Genomic DNA, 18,043 nt, shown 5'->3' with positions numbered 1-18,043 from the left:
CCAGTTCATGGAGCTCTGAAGGCTTAATTTAAACAAAATGGCCAGTGAATATAATTACCCATAACCTACCATCACAAAGTAATGTACATAATTTAAAAAGGTACACTGATTTGAATTAGTATGTGTAAATTATAACAGAAAACCCTTTTCAAAAATCAACTATAAAAGCTCAAGATGAATAGAGAACAGTTGACATAGTGTTTTGCTCAAAAGACTATGTACGGTGTCATGCTGCGTTCTAAAGAAAGAGGTTGCTTTTGAACATTACAAGCTCTAGAATAGATCTTTTCTGTTTCTCACTCTTTCTTCATGTGGCAGTGGAATGTTCCATTGCTATGAATAATTTTATTTTAACCTTCTCTAGCATGGAAATGGAAAAAAATGGTTGTTTAAGAGTCAAGAAGAACTGTGAGCGGACACTCCAAGTGCCAATGTTCACACTGGCCATGAATAATCAATACATATAATGCTTTTGACCACAATGACATCTTGCATTGAAGCATTGATATGCTACACACAGCAGTCAATTCTTGATTTTACATACATGCACACTCACACACTACATGTCTTACTAGGAATAACTAGGTATTTAAAAGCAATGACTCACCATGATCTTCTGAGCTGAGATGGAACGTCTGTTTCAGGTGTTATAGCGCCATCCAGTGAGCCTAAAAAACTACAGTAGCCAAATCATTAAACATCCTTATGTGAGTCACTTAGTAAATGTACATGCCAATAATATAAGCAATTCTTTGGAATGCATTAACACATTTATTTTTTTCTTTTAAGACGAGCACTAAAAATGATATGTTTTGAACATGTCTTTGAATAATGTCCTCTACATATTTTGAATAAGTAAAACATTGTTAGAATAATTTATGTCACAGTTTCACCATTTGTGTGACAATACAGCAGAAGACAAAAATAGACTTTTTAAAGATCACAGATGGTAGCTTTTTGATATCATAAAACATACAGTCTGCAATCATAATGAGGTTGATTTTCCATATATATATTTTTTTCCTTTTAAAAAAAGTTGTCATGTTTGCATTAAGCGACAATTTTGGGCGAGCGCGCAAGCATTTTTTTGTTTCAGCACAGAAAAATATATCAAATGTTTCTATCAAGAGGAAGTGGACGTCACACACATTTTGTTAAGACAATGTGTTTTCTTAAAAAGTGCTTCCAGTCTAAATTGACTGTCATAATATAGTTACAGTACATTAGCCACAGTTTAGATAGCAGTGTTTGTCCATATAGAAAAAATACAATATGATGCTTTGGACAAAAACAAAGCAAGTGTTAATCTCTGCACATTCTTCAGCAAACTGTACTTTTTAAGATACTACAAAATAATCAAAATGTACCTTGTTTTCCCTCGGATTTGTCGCAACAAAAGTATGAAAGCCACTCATTCATTTTCTGAAATGCTTATCCTTACAAAAGTCGGGTCTGGGCGGGTGTGGGGGGGGCTTTTCAGCCTATCCCAGCTAACTATGGGGACCCAGTGGGGGGCACACTGAATTGGTGGCTAGCCAATCGCAGGACACAAGGAGACAAAAGGACAACCATAGACGAATGGGGGCAATTTAGAGTGTTCAACCGTCTTACCCTGCTTGTTTTTGGGATGTGGGATGAAACTGGAGTACCCAGAGAAAACCCACACAAGCCTGGGGAGAGAACATACAAACTCCACACATTGAGGTTCCACAGACTTTCTCAAAAGGATAAATCACAAGTGACAGTCACACTATCATATCAGCATGCGTGCTGCCCACTGGTAGCGGTTTAGACCGGCTCCAGCAGGTTCAGCTAAAGCAGGGGCCAATAACCTATTTCACAAAAAGACGCAGTGGCTGCAGGATTTCATCCCAACCAGATTAGACGACATATTTTCACCAATCAGACGTCTTGCGAGTGTAATCAAGTCAAGTTGGCAGAATTATGACTGGTCACACTGTCTGTGCTGGATCGGTTGGAACAAAAAAATCAGGTCTCACATCGGCCCTCGAGCACAGGGTTGAAGACCCCTAAACTAAAAGTGTATAAAAGAACGAGTTATATTTTCTGGCTGAGGATAAAGTGCGCTTTTCCTTTGGGCCGGCCGGCTGTGCATTAACGTAAAAAGCAGTGGCCGTCATCACTCATGGATGCCGGCGTGTGTCCTGAATGCCGACTGGTAAAAAGCTTCCTGAGCCAGAGCCTTGGACAGTAGTCTATGTCCGTGGGGAACGGGGGCAGAATACGGGGCAGGATCCGGGGCCAGTGCGTACGCCGGCCTGGCTTTGGTGGATCTTATGGGATTTGACCTGGGAGAGGCGTATAAGCCTCCCGGAATATGGTCGTAGTACGTGGGCCGCACTTTAGTGCTCTGAGTCCTTCTGTTGGGCTGAGAGGAAAAGGAGCCGGCGTGTGCATCAGTCTGAGGCGATTTGGCCAGGTGGTGAGGATGTTGGTTGCGATGCTCTCTGGTGCTCTGAGACCGCTCTGGGCGCCTGAACATGCCGGCTCTCGTTCTCTTTGACGGATCCAGTTGGCTTCTGTCGTTCAGTTCGGCGAAGCCCCGCTCTGGCAGCGAAGGGATCTTCCTAAGCGGCGCCTGCTGACGATCCTGGGAGTCCATGCCTCTCACGGGGTTGCTATGTAGCTGGTGAGAGGCGGGCGATGTGGCCTTGACAATAGTTTGGCTTTCCCTCCTATTGGCAGACAGCACGCCATTACCCGGATCTGACTTGCTCCTGATGTGCATTATCTCTCTCCCGACGGAGTCGTCAGGCGAGACTGGACTATTGTAGGGAGACGGACTGCTTTTATTCTTCTCCTGCGAGTGTCCACTGTCCATGAACAGCTCTTGATCCATAGGGTGTTCGTGCTGTGAAGAATAGTAAAACTCGGGCGGCGCTCTTCCCTTGGTGGACCGTGTCCTATAAGGCTGACTGTGGCGGATATTGTTGAGTTGGAAAGGCTCGACGGGATATCGGGAGCTCTCGCAAGCAGTCAAGTCCGGGTAAGGGTTATATAGCACTTGTTGTACGTGAACGTCCTCAAAATGGGGCTGAAGGAACCTCTGACAAGCTGCCTCCTGATCGGCATAAAAGTCAGGGGCCAGCATGTCAGCGGCGGGCAGCTCGTAGCGGCTAGTCTGCGGGGCGTGAAAAGAGCGTGCTCTCCTGATGGCGGGGTGAGGGGCCAATCTGTCTTCGCACCTCTGCCATTGGCCTTGTTGTCGCTGGCTGGCGACCATAAGGTGGTCCCCTCGGTATTGGTGTCTATACTGAGGGGACGAAGGCTGTCCAAACCCGGAGGAACTGCAACGGTTCTCCGACGACTGCCTGTACACGCGTCGCGGCCCCGAGAGGTGACACGGCAGTGCGTCGGGGCGATAGCAGCGAGAGAGTCTTTCGGCGTAAAGTGGAGTCTGGGGTGGTTGGTGGAGTTGGCGGTACGTGTCACCCGAGGAACCCAGAGCTCTGTAGGCATAGCGGCGGGATGCCGGAGACTGGAAAGAGCGCGGGAGGGCTTCCTCGATGGAGGCGGGCATGGAGGTTTCCGCCAGAACGGCTCGGAAATTAAAGATGTTGATGGAGTCGGCGTTGGCGTACACCGGTGAGGTTAAAGGGCTGTGTGGGGAGCAGAGGGGATCGGTGGGTGTTGATACTCCTACACTTTGATAGGTGGGTTCTTCTGGGGTGACGTCGCCCTGGCGGGAGTCTAGGCTGCCTGAGCCAAGTGGGCTGACGTTGGGAGTGTAGGTACTCTCCGGTCCGTCGTTGGTTTGAGAGCAGAGGTGTGCTGGCAAGAAGTGAAGTGGAGACGCCTGCCACAGGGGAGGGCCAACGTAGGACTGTGGGTAACCTTTCAGGTCGAGGGCCGACGGCCGGGTGGGCCTGTCCTGAGCTTCCTGTCTTTGTAGAAGGCGAGCCAGGTGATCTCTTCTTCTCTGCGAGCCCCCACTGGCCTTTTGTGCCGACTCCGCCAGTGCCAGAGCCAGTTTGCGTGCAGCGCTCGTCGGGGAAGGGTGAGGAGGGAGAATAGACACTGAACTCATAAGTCTATCTGCTCCTGGGGGGGCAGAAGACAAACAACGCTACAGTATGACAGGACAAACAAAGCTATGGTAAGACATGATGGGACAGGACACAAAAGCTTTCATAAGAATTTACATATGACGACTACCTACGTACAGCACAGCCAAAAAGTAGTGCAAGTGCTTCACTTTTTTTGTACTTTTCACAGCCTTTTTATAAAATGGCTTTATCATTCCAATTCATTACCTTTACACAGTGAATACAACATTTTTTTGTAGTTGTTTTTCTTAAGGGGAAGCACAACAACTATAAAATGTGCACTCTAGCGATAGAAAGAATAAAAATCCTATTAATAAATGTAAATAAAGGTTAGCATTTCCAGGATAAGACCTCCGAAAATAAGGGCAAAAATTTTATAGATGCTGGTATCATTTCAGCCAATTAAATGCAAGAATCCCAGATTGCACTTGTTTAATTTTTGTGTTTAAACATTATTCCCTCCGTTATCAGGTCTTATAAACTCTGCATATTTGAGTACTTTATGGAGCCATATTTTCCAGAAATGGCTTTTGTGGAAAGAAGGGACGAATATAAAATAATTAAATCCATTTTGGAATGAGTACCAATACAAAAAGTGTAGCACCTCAACTACCTAATGGATGCACTGTACTAAACAAGAGATGATGGCACAAAAGGCTAAAAGATACTGACCTGGATCAGGCAAGTTCTGCGCAGAGTCTGTTAGCACTGATGCTTGACTCGCTCCACTGAGTGGGCTGCAATGTCGGTAAGGTGCTCGGGGCTCCTTCCCATCTGTCATATGAACTTCACGTGGCTCTCCTATTGGGGGTAGTATTGAGAGGTAGCAAAAACTTGACCATCTGCTGGTGACTTATTTCTTTTGAACTTTTTCTTACCTTTTCTAAACTGGGCAGGGCTGTCGATATTTGTGTCCGAGTCGCCCTTCTTTAATTTATGTCCCTCCTTGTGGCGTGGGGCACGGGGAGTTGCAGAGTTTAGGCTGCACTGGAAAGACATGGGATCGAAGTCTAGAGACGACATTCCGGCAACAGGCGGGTAGAGGTCAATCTCGTCTTCTTGCAGTGGAGGTGAAAGGTCGTCTTCTCCATTCTCACTAAATGTAAGCCTGCTTTTAGCCCTGTATGTGTCGTCTCTGCTGGATGTGGGCACCGCCTCGCTAGTGGAGCGGGGACGCAGGTGCTGGTATTTCGGAGGCTCGCCTGGAGGGGCAAAATAAGACAATAACATATCATCTATGTGCACAGAAATAAGCTTTTTTTTTTAAAGGCATTCTTAAGTTTGCCTTCTAGTTGTCTGTTTCCATGCATGTTTTTTTCACAATATTGCATGTTTGTATTTACTATAGATTTGACTAAATTCATGATTACCTTCCACATTAAGCAGAGAGGTGAGAGATTCTTCACTTTTTGCTGAGCGCAGTGTAGCACTGTCACCCCTCCCACCTATTTCAGCCAAAAAAAGTAAAAAGTCAGGTGTCAATACAATTAAAATATTCAAAATGTCAGGTTGCTGTGTCCATGAGCCCACCTGGCAATGCAATGCTCTTTATCTCATTAGGCTCACTGGGATGTCGCTTCAATTTACGTTTGGATACAGAGTGGGATTTACCTAAGTGGAAAAAGGAAAGCCAATTGCCCACTGGAGACTTCTTGGCCTTGCTTTGAGTCCGCTTGGTACTGGAGAAAAGATAAAAAAATAGGTTAAACTAATCACAAAGGGAGAAACACAATCTAACAAAACATGTTTTTGAAACTGGCACAGAATACCTGAAAAAAAAACTAAAACACCACGAAAACATGCTAAATCAACACAGAAGAGCCCAGATTCAAGCCTATGACCCAAGAACTAACATAAAAAAAAATCCATACGCTTCTAGTATATATAGTTATTTATAACATACGAAACTGCCAAAAATAAAAAAAACTAATGCATACTAGAGCACAATCATTGAACAAACCTATCCAGCGGGAGCTCGATGACTGTATGGAACTTGCCCGTCAAAGCTTCGGGTCCCTCCCCGACCTCAATGTAATCACTGTGGCTGAGGCAAGGTGTGGTGGTGGGAGAGGTCAGCTGAGCCTGAGAACGTGCTTGTGCTTCTTCCAAAGACAGCAGCTTGGTGGACGGGGAGCAGACCAGTAGAGACTTGGGTCGAGATAAGGTATTGTTACCTTGGACACATAAAAAAAAGAGAGTCAGCACCATCTCTTTGAGGAGAAGTGGAAGATATGAAAGCTTAATATTGGACCAACCGGCACTTTCCCGTATGATGGTGTTGAGTTTGGTGCTGAAGAGTGCCTCGGTATTGTTGAGGATAAATTCCACTACCACTGACTGAATGCGCACCTCCATAAAGGCCGCTGTGCCGCTGAAGCAGGCCGATTCGATCTGTCTAGACCTAAACCACATAGAGAGTACATTTGTCTCAAATGCATCAAGTAAGCTATAAATGTCAAGCTCACCTGAGCAGGTTTGGTGCCCACACAATGGCCAAGTTTTTAGTGTGCATGTTGGTACTGGAACTAAAAGTAGCCAGCCGAGACAAGTGTCTCATGAGATGCTCTAATGTCCTGCACATAAAAATAGAAAGTGGAAAACACTGTATCAATTTATCATGAGATGTATACATTGACACTTAAATACAGGTAATAATTTTAAAATTTTATTTCGCAGTGCAACATTGTTTCATACCTGTAAAAACTCTTAGTAATTGTGGTGTTTCTTTGTAAAATAATATTATATATTGGATACTGTAAATTTTAGGATGTTTTTGATGTACCAAATGAAATGAAGTGAAAACGTATTGCCTCAAAGAAGGAAAAAGTCTCCTTTTTTTTAATGTGAAGTTACATTTGTGGCCATCAGGATGTGCCAGAGAGCTATAAAACAAACCTGTAATGTGGAGGAGGCAGCTGCTGGATGACGTTGTGGATTTTCCCCAGCCTCTCCTCATCCGTAGCTGCAGACACAGCCTCCTGTGAGGATAAAAGGCGAGACTGAAAAGCTTAAAATCCCATTTACGTGCGTCTTTAACGTTCACAGCAGCCACCATTATTTATTTAGCTTAACATGCACAACACTCCCGCTGTTCCTCCTGGGAAGCCGCACATAAAAAGAGTGAGACAATTTTCAAGGCATATCAGCAAAAACGACTAAAATGTTCAAACTCACTGAAAATCTGTCGTAAAGCTGGTAGGTGAGCAAAGGGTTGGGGAGTTCTCGAAAATACAGCTTGCAGAGGGAGCCTACTGAGTGGATATCCTGCCGAAAAACATCTCGACTCAGGTCCGGAATCTGCTCCGAGTCAAACTCGTGCCTGAATACAATGAAATGAAAAGAAAATTTGACTTTTTAATCATTCTAAACTTTTTCTCAGTCACCATTAAACCTTATTTCTCAAAAATGTCAACCTTTCTGACATTTTAAATGATGCTTGACCTACGTAAAATAGAATCTGAATGTCACAAACATTTAAATAACAAAGCAACCTGAGTTTCTGGATGTTGGAGGAGATTCCAGACAGCCTATAGATTCCATCCACCACACCGTGTTTCTCAATGAACTCAGCACAGCTCTTCACAACTTGAGGGACTGTAGGACAAGACCAAAATGACCTATTTTAATTCCACTTCAACAAAGATATTGTTGATTTGTTCAGATAACAGCAGAGCTGCACACTACCTGCACCATTGTAAAAAAAAAACACACAACGTCATCATGAGCTATAATGTTCATTGCACCGCAATCCCGGTGGTATTAATTTTTTTTTCTCCCCCTCGCTATCAATAAATCCCTTGAGAGGATTAAAAACAGACCTCAAATTGATTCGACTAACACGTGCAAGTTAATGCGGCTACTCCACTGTATTGATCCCCATTTTATGTCATTTATAGTAGCAGATATGTATTTCCAATTTTACGAGGTGTTTTTTTTTTCATTTTCAACTCAATTTTTAATTTACACCGAGGCAGATTCCTAAAAATGAAATGACATACCACACATTTCAGCCAACAAACTTGAATCTAAAGTACATCATTTCACCTTTACGCATTTTACCTTCATGTTCCGAGCCGTGGAGGTGTTCGCCGAGGTCACAGCCGAACACTCGTTCTTTGAGGATGCCGCGTTGACGAAGCTTCTGCGGCGGTGGGCGGGACTTCATGAAAGACCTCAGGAACGTCACCAACTTCCCATGCTTTTTACACACTGACATTAAAAAAGAATTAAGTTGTGAATCATTTATGCAGAGGGGGGGGGGGGGTTGAAAGCTGATGTACCATACCTGGTTTGGGCACCGAGCTTTGAACACTAGGGGGGAGCTTGTCATTTATCAACTCAACACAGTCGCTGGGGAAGAAGCCAACCTGAAAAGTGACAAGATATGTTAGTGCTGAATATGTAGGTGTCAAGGAGAATGTAGCTGTCAAGCTATCATGGCGGGCAAAAGGGGTGTATTGAGCAAAATAGGTCAGTGAGCATCAGGGCGACGAGGTGCTTTGGGGCAGAAAATGTCTAAATGCCACTGAGGCCGACATCAATTTGCTTCAGTCAGCATGGATAATTAGGAGATGATTTGGGCAAAAATAATGTTTTGCTGGAATTGTGGGAGTGGAAAGAATAACCTCTTAGACAAGCAAAATGACATTTGCAGCAATGTTATACTAAATTTGGTGTTATATGTTCATTATATCTGCTGTTGAAAATATTGTAATTGTATAACTGGTTAGTATATATGTATATTAACAAAAATATATATATTTTACCTGAAAGCCGTGTTTCCCTCTCCACCAACCGGTGTCCTCTTTGGGAGGCATGTCAATGACGGAAATAATGTCCCCAACCTGACACGAAAAGATGAAGTCGGTTACCATGTAGTGCACTCATTTTAAAACTAGAGCAGAAATAACAATTTTTTTACTGAATTAATTGGAGCTTTTCATTAGGAATAGTTAAAATAACTCATGAATTCAAAATCAAATCGTGAATTCTCTGGGTTTCTTTTCTACCTCAAAAGTCAATTCATCTGAGGCCTGAGCTGTGTAGCGCTTTGTGACGTGGGCAGCAGCAATAGCCGGGACGTTGATGGATGCCTCTTCAGAGACCAAAAGATGGTTCCCCTTGTTGTCAATCTAAATAACATAAGACCCACATTTCTTAATATTGTTGAAAGATAAATTAAGGGCATGGTCATTTTAAAAGATTTATAGTGTACATATTAAATAGAGCAGCATTTATAATCATTTATCACTGAAAATTAAGCTAACTAAGCTCTTGAAAAAAAAGGAACCAAACCAAAATGAAATTTTAAGTGATACCCTCCCTATAATAAGCATGCAACAAACATCATACTTGAGTAACTTTACTACCTCCATCCATGTTAGAACTGGACCACAGTTGATCTTATTGTCAGCGATGACAGAAAAGCGGGACAAGTACGTAGTCAACATCTTGGTTACTGACTAAAGACAAAAGATATTATTGATTAATAAAATAATCAATTGATTGACCAAAAGGAGATTTAAAAGTACCTCATACGTGTTCCTATCTGGTTCATATTTGGGCAGCTCGGTGAGTTCAGAGTAGCGCCGGTCATAAATGCACAGATGCAGATGTTTGTCCAGTACACGGAAGTCCTCGTAGGATCTCTTTACTAGCCAGTTTCGAGCCTGAATGAAGAGGGGAGGAGTTTAAAAATATCCAAAACGTGATAGGAATGGGTATGTTTTCAAGTCAAAAGTACCTGACAAGTGATCTGGACCAGGAAGAGCAGTTCTTTGGAGTCTTGGGCACACTTTGCTACTTCACTCTGCCCCTCCGCAAAAGCCAGCTAAGAAAGAAGCCAATCATAATTGCGTTAGTGAAAGGGTTAGTGGGTTCAAAATTGGGGGAAATCAGGTTTTAAATATATTACATTCTCTGTGATGCAAGCTGGACATGAATAAAATTAAATTTAAATCAACCATATTCAACAAATGATAACCTTTCACATTTAATCGATACAAAAACAGAATATATTTCTTTTCACGACAATTTTAACATTGTCCATTAGATATCATTACTGATTAGAGTTATCAATTAAGCAGTTTGGAGTACTAGATGTAATTCATTAATGAGTGCTTTGAGAAGGCTGTGTAATTTGTTCACAATAATCAAACCATTTTTTTGTAAGACTGTAAATTTTTAAATAAGAAAAACAGTTTGGGAATTAAATTGGCAGATGTGAAAGCAATAAGTCGAGCGAGCGTCTGGTTATTTATAACAGTTTGAAGTACATTGAGACGGGCTGTTACACAACATGCCGACCCAGTTAAACACTATGAGATGGTAAATCACAAATGACTGAATGGGACACTTGCTTGTCTGCTAAAAAGCAATGAAAAATCCTTTTGGTTCTTCATAATAAATAGCAATAAACATTCTTCCCTTTGAATGGAAAAGATTATGAGTGATGGGATTAGATAGCTCATCAAAAGCAGAGTTTACTCCAAATTTCATTGTTAGAATTCCATTGTTAAGACACCGAAGCCAAGACTATTTCAAATTAATAAATGAATGATTTTAATTAATGCACATAATTAATATGTATCTTTTGCACAGGTAAATTTTGTAGTACCTTTCAACATTGAGCTAACAATGACACCAATAGACGTCTATCACCCTCTATAGGACTGAGATATTATCATTAATTAGCAGCCCTTCGTTAATGCAGCTTCTTAGTTGAGGGCAGACCACTACCAAGGCCAGACAAATGGATACAAACTTATGCTTACTATAGCAAAAATGTAACCAAGACTTAAAATGATGGATAACAAAACATTGATTTGCACGTTTAGATCGATCGGCAGCAAATTGTCATTCTTTGTTGGCCCTGTACGGAATCCATGCATTATTTACAGAAAAAAATCAGCACAACGTTGCAAAATTCAAATCATGTTCATGCTCTTTTTTCCTCAGTCATTCCTTAAAAACATTGCAAATGCACAAATCAAAGAGGTTAAAATAAGTTTGCATTAAAGATAGCCATCATGACCACAAAGGCAATCACACGTTCATCACCTGCCTCAATTCTGCAGAAAGCCGCTCTTGCCTTTAGTCCATGTACTCCCAAAAGCTCCACAAAAATGAAAATACTATCTTAATGAGTATAATACATGATATAATGCTCTTCTCATGCTGAATTGTGGCGCCTATACTCGCATTAAAAACATCAATATGAGACGAGGATGCTTGCCACTGTCTCTCACCCCCTTTCAGACTCTCCTCCTCCCTGTCCTGTGTGTTGCCTCCAACACCCCCCCCCCCCCCCTCATCCTCCATCGTGCTCATTTCTCCCTCCCCCTTCTTCACAGCGGTTCTTTCTCTGGCCACAAAAGGCGACTTGGCAATGAATGTGGGTCTCCGTCTCGAGTAGAGCTCGGAAAGACCTGGATAATATTCACACTATGAACAAATTACTGCTTTGGCGCTATGTTATTTCAGATGATTAGATATGATGGGGGTTAACCCGGGCAGTTTACGTCCGTTTTGCCCTTGCACGGTTCTGTGAGACCTGATCATACCACACCCTCCCCCATGCCTGTCTATGACATCACAGAGTTGTAAGCACAATAATTTGTAGTCCTATTCAATGCATTAGTGCCATAATGCAATAGTTCTGTCTTTCATCCACCCATAGATGTTTCTTTTAACTATTATTATTTTTTCTTTTTACATATTAGACACATTAAGGTTCCTTGAAGCCCATTGTAGTGACATTCCAGCAAAAATTGTGGCAGCACACAACTGCTGCCATCTGCAGGCAAAGAACCATGACTACAGCTCACATTTATAGCAATGCTTACAGTACATATTTGACTGAAGTGGCTTTTCCACTTCACTGCATCTGAACCAAAAATCCCTCGAACACAGGTGAAGCCAATTATCCGAGCACTGCAAGAGAGCTGAGCAAATTCATCTTGACGGATGTCCCCCCGGTTCGCCTATTAATTTGGTTGCACTTGCTGAGGAGGGACAAAGTGCACATCTGTGGTCCTTAATAGACATTTGGGTCTAATCACCAAGACTGGATTCACACACAGTCCAAACAATGTTTACGTAATTGTCCTTCAAATGCAGTTCCACTGCTTTCAAGTGGGACACTCCCTAAAGAGCCAACTAAAGAGCCAACCCTGCTTCTAGGATAGTTTGAAGCAACGCTTTCAGATGAATGCTAATATCAGTGTAAATGAGATGCAAGATTAACATGCAAATGGGGTCATATGGCATGCTGAAATTTTCTAGATGATACAATCCCCTGAGGTTCAGCTAAGAGTAGTCTTAGGAAGCTGATGAGTCAGGAAGTTATGGTGAGTCATACTTAGAGCAAGTTTGTCAGTTGTCTAAGAAGGGATTTAACATCTATCATGGCAATACCAAAACAACAACTTTATTATGCCAGTACAATGGCACTATAGTAGGATATACAAATTATACTGACAGGAAAATGTGTGCAATTCTTCCTATAATGTCTCTAGCAAAATGATCTCCACTGATTTATGACTACTATCAAGACTGTTTTTTCCTGCTAATAATTGAACCCGTTCCGTAAACTGACTTCTGAATTATATACTATATTTTGGAATCTGGCACCTGCTAAACTTGTAAGCTGATTCCATCCAGTTTATTGTCAAACTAATAGGCGGAATCAGAGGTTTAAAATTGAATTAAGAGATTAAAAGGCTGACATGCTGGTTGGAGTGGGACAAAAATTAAGAGTGCTATAATAGAGTTATGGATGTTACTTCTCTCAAATTAAGCTCTATAAAAATATGAAAATAACGAGGTGGGTCATGTACAAATGTGGGTTTTGTTTGTGCATTACCTCAACATTCCCAAAATCAACAGTCTCGTAGTGGAAGTGTGCGCACTCTGCCAGGCGGGGAAAGTGACCTTTGGGGAATGTCAGCCTACAAACACAAAACAAAAGTAACAACACCTCAGTTTTTGCTGCTGTGAGCGATGACAATGAATGACAAAAGTGGAAAAGCAACGCAGGGGGGCCATCGCTTGCATCACACTGGCCTGGATAAGAGGCCTGGTTTACAGCCCATAATAGCAAAGAGCACCTACTTCTTCATGTTCTTGACCTTCATGCTTGCCGTGCTGGCGCATGAGCGCAGGAGGGGTTCAGCTATGATGTCATCACTCTGTGAGTGCTAAACAAATGTAGCAAACATGGATGAGAATGACAAATTGTGTGGAGAAATTCTATGATGACCAATAATCACACTAATTCATATTTTTTTGTCATCCTTTTTCTGACACTTTATCCATGTTGAGGGTGTACCTGCTTTTCCTGTGGCTGTCTCTCATCCGTAGGACTTCTGCTGGTAGATTGGTGTAAGACAACTTCTTGGTTGGGCTGAATGAATGGTGCCATGTCCCTGCAGAAAAAAAGTCCCATTTGTGAGAGTCCTCTACTGATTAAACATGCAATTTTCAAACATACAGCAGAGGGGGTAAGCGAGGCAACTGTGTATTTCTCCAATCATGACACTGCAGTGCATGTCATTCCACATGTGACTGATAACGTTTGAACAAAATGTTCAGTGAGACATGACAAAAGAGAGAGGAAGTGCAATCTTTCAGTGGCTTTTGTGAAGAGAAGCTCACCTATTCAGGCAACTATAAAAGGCAGTCCACCACGGGTCGTGCTTGTTATAAAAGCCCGACTTCAAATGTGACTCAGTATCTTTGAGGAGGGGAGAGTGATGTCAACTTTTATGAGCAGCAAAACACAAGTGACGAGGGGATGGGCCACGACATTGTCATACTTATTCAGGGTGATGAGCTCAGTGACATGGGAATACATATTACTCATTGCAATGTGCAGTCACTTTGCTAGTGGCCAAAGAAATACATTGCAAATGGCTGTGCATGCATAAAGATACCTTTACTTATCTTGATGCTGATTCTATGTGATTTAGGTGAGTGCATAGAATAAGAGATGGTCTCACCCCTCAAGGACGTGACTACTTCCTGGTTCGCCCCGGGACCGTGTGGCGGCATTCTCGATCACCGCGGCAACCACGCACCCAGCCTCCATGATGCTGTCGTTCCGGAAGTGCTCGCTACCTAAAATGTTGGAGTTGAGGGAGGGTTTGAGAAAGATAAAGCAGGAATGTATTAAGGCAGGTAGTTGGGAAAAGAAGCCACGCAAGTGGCTGCTGCGTACTCAGCTCCTCTCTGTGAAAGGAGGATCCGGCAGTAATGTGTGATGATGTCATTCTACGATGCTGGCAGCTGACACCGTGATGATGCACGTTGCACTGAAATTCAGGGGGAGGGCTCCACTTGCTGAATTAAAAGGGGTCATTGGCTGGCAAACCAGTGATAGTATTAAAGGCAAATGGGAAAAGAATGTGGGTTCGCTGATTATATAGCTATCTTTTACACAAAGATTTTGGCCGTATGACCAACTATCAGTGATTAAATATTTTCCTAAATCTTTATGCCAGTCCTAATATGAATCATGACACAATTTTACATTCCATTTTTTTCAGGTGGGAAATCTACGGATGTGTAAAATCTGAGGGCAGGGTATCCATTACATACACAGAATTTTGATCTAGATTATTTTAGCCTCCTTGTATGAAATAGAAGAACACTTTACAGGAGCTATTACTGACTAGGAGCGATACACTTCCAGTAGAATTACTACTCTCTTTATGTACTGTAAACAAGCAGGCGGAATGCACTGACACAGTGAAACCAGACTCCTTAATGGTTGTCTATGCCATCTTCCCATAACTGGCTTTGCAATGAGTGTTTGGCCACAAACAATGTGTGAGGGTAAGGGGCACAAAGAGCACAAATTAAATTCATTATATCTAAACACTAAAGGAATTTGAGCTTTTCACTAATCAGTAGTGAAATTTACTCCAAGAAAACTGCTGTTATGACGGACTTCCATAAAGCCTGTTGACTCAGCAGAAGGCAAGCAGTCGAGCAGGACAAGACTTCAATAACTTTTGTGCTATCTCCTCCCTAACAACCCCTGTAAATACCTTAGACATGTCATTGGAGTTAGAGGTCCAGCCCTCACCTTGTTTTTATCTTTATTTACAATATCTTGTCTATGTGGCAGGAATTAAGGCACATTCCTCACTTGAATTTTATGCCTAACACTCGGCCTTGAATCATGTGGCATCACATGCCGATGGCATTCTGTATTCTTCAACGTGAAGTGCTAAGAATGGTAACATTTGAATGAGTCCTTTAGGGTAAATAGATGAGGAAAACTATTTAGTACACCTGCCAGGTCAAATTAGATCCAATTCTGGAGCTTTGTGTATTCTCCATATAATGATTAAAAATAGAAGAGATGAGAGTGGGATACAATATAAGACATAGGCTTGGTGACTGTAAGAAAATATCATTGTCAAACAAAGCACATAGTTATCGCATAGCATGTTGACACAGTCTTCTGCGTAGCCATAAAATGCAATAATCAAGATAATCAAACAATCTATCTAAAAGGAGCCCTTTGAGGTGCCAGCACTGAAAGTGTTCTTTTTTGTTTAGTTTCTTTTTTAAGATACCAAAAAAAAGGCAGCTATCTGATGGCCAACATTGGAAAAAAAATAGGACAAGCATCTGCATGTGGGCTGTTTATGGAACCCGCTTCAGCTGCTCCTTTCTTGACAGGACAAATCATGTCTTCCTACATTTTTTGTCAGCATAAAAGATGAGAACGATAAGTATATATAACCCCCGCATATTCCACCAAGAGAAATATAGTCAAATGGCCATAGAGTGAATACTGCATAGTGATGTAATCAGTGTAGGCGTCTCCAAGAGTCTTGGTAAAAGTTGTCTTTGTGTGGTCTATTTTTAGCCTAGCAGGATTACATGGCGCTCCCGGGTGAGAGACGGGCGTGTTGATTAAATATTTGTAGCTTTATTTTCCTCCATTTAATCAGAGCACGCTAAATCGCTATGCTCTCTGGCCTCGGTGTGACGAGGAAGAGATTGAGCCGCCGTGTGAGATGACATCAACTTAATCTGTCAGATTTGGAGAAGATTATGCGATAGGACGACTGCCCCCTCTCTCGACTCTCGGCGACCAGTGCACCTTAAAAATGGCTGACCGTGACGAGGGGAGCGAAGTCAAAAGGTTGCTGGGGGCCTAGTTCTTCTCTCCGAGTGCCTCCTCATCTTCAGTCTGGAGGAGTTGGTGCGGACGGTGGAGGTTGCTACGGTAACTGGCAGCCTCCTCTCCACTGTTGGCCCGCGTGCATTCCGCGGTGCAACAATGCACTCTCACTGAATTGGTGTGTTCTAATTAGCCATAGATCAAGGCATGGTGTGCATTTTAAACTAGCAATTGAAAACATTTCTCTCTTCAGGTCTTCTTTTTTAATCACGGGCGCTCATATATTGGTCTTTTTTTTTTTTTACAACAAACTGCCTCGAGAATTTGTTAAAAGTGCTACTTGGTCTGGTTAGTTGATGCCATGAAAGCCCAAATATGAATAACAGACTCTATCATCATGTTCAGAACGGATCGAGATTCTCAAAGTGATGCACAAAGACAAAAAATCAATATGCACCTATTTTTTTTTTTGGGGGGGGGGGGGAGATGGAATACAATAGTTAGCATACATAGAAGAGTTTTTTATTATTGATGCCCAGGTTCTCATCTCATTTTCTGATCTGCTTTATCCTCACTAGGGTTGAAGGGGGGGGGGGGGGGGGGGGTTCTGGAGCCTGTCCCAGCTGACTACCGGCCAGAAGCCGGGGACACCCCGAATCGGTTGCCAACCAATGGCAAGGCACAAGGAGATAAAACAACCATTCACGCTCACACTCATACCTAGGGGCAATTTAGAGTGTCCAATCGGCCTACCGCAGATCTCTTTGGAATGTGGGGGGAAACCGGAGTACCTGGAGAAAACCCATGCAAGCCTAGGGAGAACATGCAATCTCCACACAGGTGGACCAACCTGGATTTGAGCCCAGATCCCCCACTATGAAGCCGACAGCTTTCAGTATATATTGCTTATGTCAATTGGTCCTAAAAGGTTTCTAATGGAAATTCCTCCCAGGTGGTCTCAGACCTGCAACAGCTCCCACGCAACAGCTGATCGTGTCCTCCCCACCTACCTCCATGACCACCACCTACATTTGCCTTGTCACTTGCCCCAGCTGACTCATGACAGCTGTGTTTTTAGTGCACGGTATAAAAAAACGTGCGTGTGTTTTACACGATGTCATGGTGTTAAGATGAGGATCAATCTTACCTGGTGCGACCGAGTGTCCTCTGCTGCTCTAAACCGCCAAAGGGGGCATTTCTTCGGCTTTTGCCAGCATGATGGCGGCATGGCACTGCATCAACACCCAGCTGGAACACGGCAACGATGACCGCTGATCTAAACGTCCAGATTGTGATTAAATACAATGATATATAGTTGCAAGAAAACGTCCAAAAAACGCAGCGATTCTGCTGCCGTCAAGCGACGATCTTCTCTCTTCGGTGGCTTCGACTGCACTCAGCCAAGGGTGCGCGCACAGCACCGTCTTTGTGCACGCGCCTCAGATTGAAGGCGTTTTTTTGCCACCTCGAGTTACTTACTGCCAACCATTGAGGCAAAATAAAAGAAGTCGTGGGTTACTGCGTGGGGGCTCGTGGTTTGCAATGGTCGATGCAGCAGGGACGGGGGCTTGGAGGATCTTCATCCAGCACGACTGCACACGCTTACATAAGCCTCGTGTGTAGGTGGGAGCTAGTGCTCACCGTAATATTAAAAATAATATGAGTTACCGTTTTAAAAGTAGCGTAACATAATGTTTTTAAACTTTTTTTTACACTAAGGGAAAATCGTCGAACTATATTGACGTTATAAACCGCGATCTCAACGTCAACATAGCGTATGCAACTACCTGGCGAATTGACTTTTGGTGTCACGTGACAGTTTTTTTTTTTTTTAAATCAT

At 42.8% G+C, this 18,043-nt stretch overlaps 1 protein-coding gene across 2 annotated transcripts; it reads right to left on the bottom strand.

Annotated features, from left to right (window-relative positions):
- Positions 1–768: 768 nt before the first annotated feature.
- arhgap32a (Rho GTPase activating protein 32a) lies at positions 769–18,001 on the bottom strand. Of its 2 annotated transcripts, XM_077722848.1 has the most exons (23): positions 17,351–18,001; positions 14,066–14,183; positions 13,396–13,492; positions 13,179–13,264; positions 12,931–13,015; positions 9,811–9,897; positions 9,599–9,736; positions 9,437–9,529; positions 9,077–9,199; positions 8,834–8,911; positions 8,353–8,434; positions 8,127–8,276; positions 7,559–7,661; positions 7,242–7,386; positions 6,963–7,045; positions 6,533–6,640; positions 6,323–6,468; positions 6,028–6,241; positions 5,598–5,746; positions 5,438–5,512; positions 4,946–5,269; positions 4,740–4,868; positions 769–4,062 (listed from the first exon to the last, which is right to left on the bottom strand). In XM_077722848.1, exons 2-23 carry the CDS (start codon positions 14,152–14,154, stop codon positions 2,141–2,143), a joined length of 4,506 nt encoding a protein of 1,501 aa, XP_077578974.1. In that variant the 5' UTR covers positions 14,155–14,183; positions 17,351–18,001; the 3' UTR covers positions 769–2,140. The 2 variants fall into 2 exon arrangements, with proteins under 2 accessions (XP_077578974.1, XP_077578975.1); XM_077722849.1 differs by lacking the exons at positions 12,931–13,015; positions 13,179–13,264; positions 13,396–13,492; positions 14,066–14,183; positions 17,351–18,001 and adding an exon at positions 11,131–11,302.
- Between the last annotated feature and the right edge of the window lie 42 nt (positions 18,002–18,043).

Source organism: Stigmatopora nigra, chromosome 8 (genome assembly GCF_051989575.1).
Source record: "Stigmatopora nigra isolate UIUO_SnigA chromosome 8, RoL_Snig_1.1, whole genome shotgun sequence".
In the NCBI taxonomy this organism is placed as follows: Eukaryota; Metazoa; Chordata; class Actinopteri; order Syngnathiformes; family Syngnathidae; genus Stigmatopora; species Stigmatopora nigra.
The sequence above is the reverse complement of the archived record's forward strand: the minus strand, read 5'-3'. Positions and strand labels throughout refer to the sequence as shown.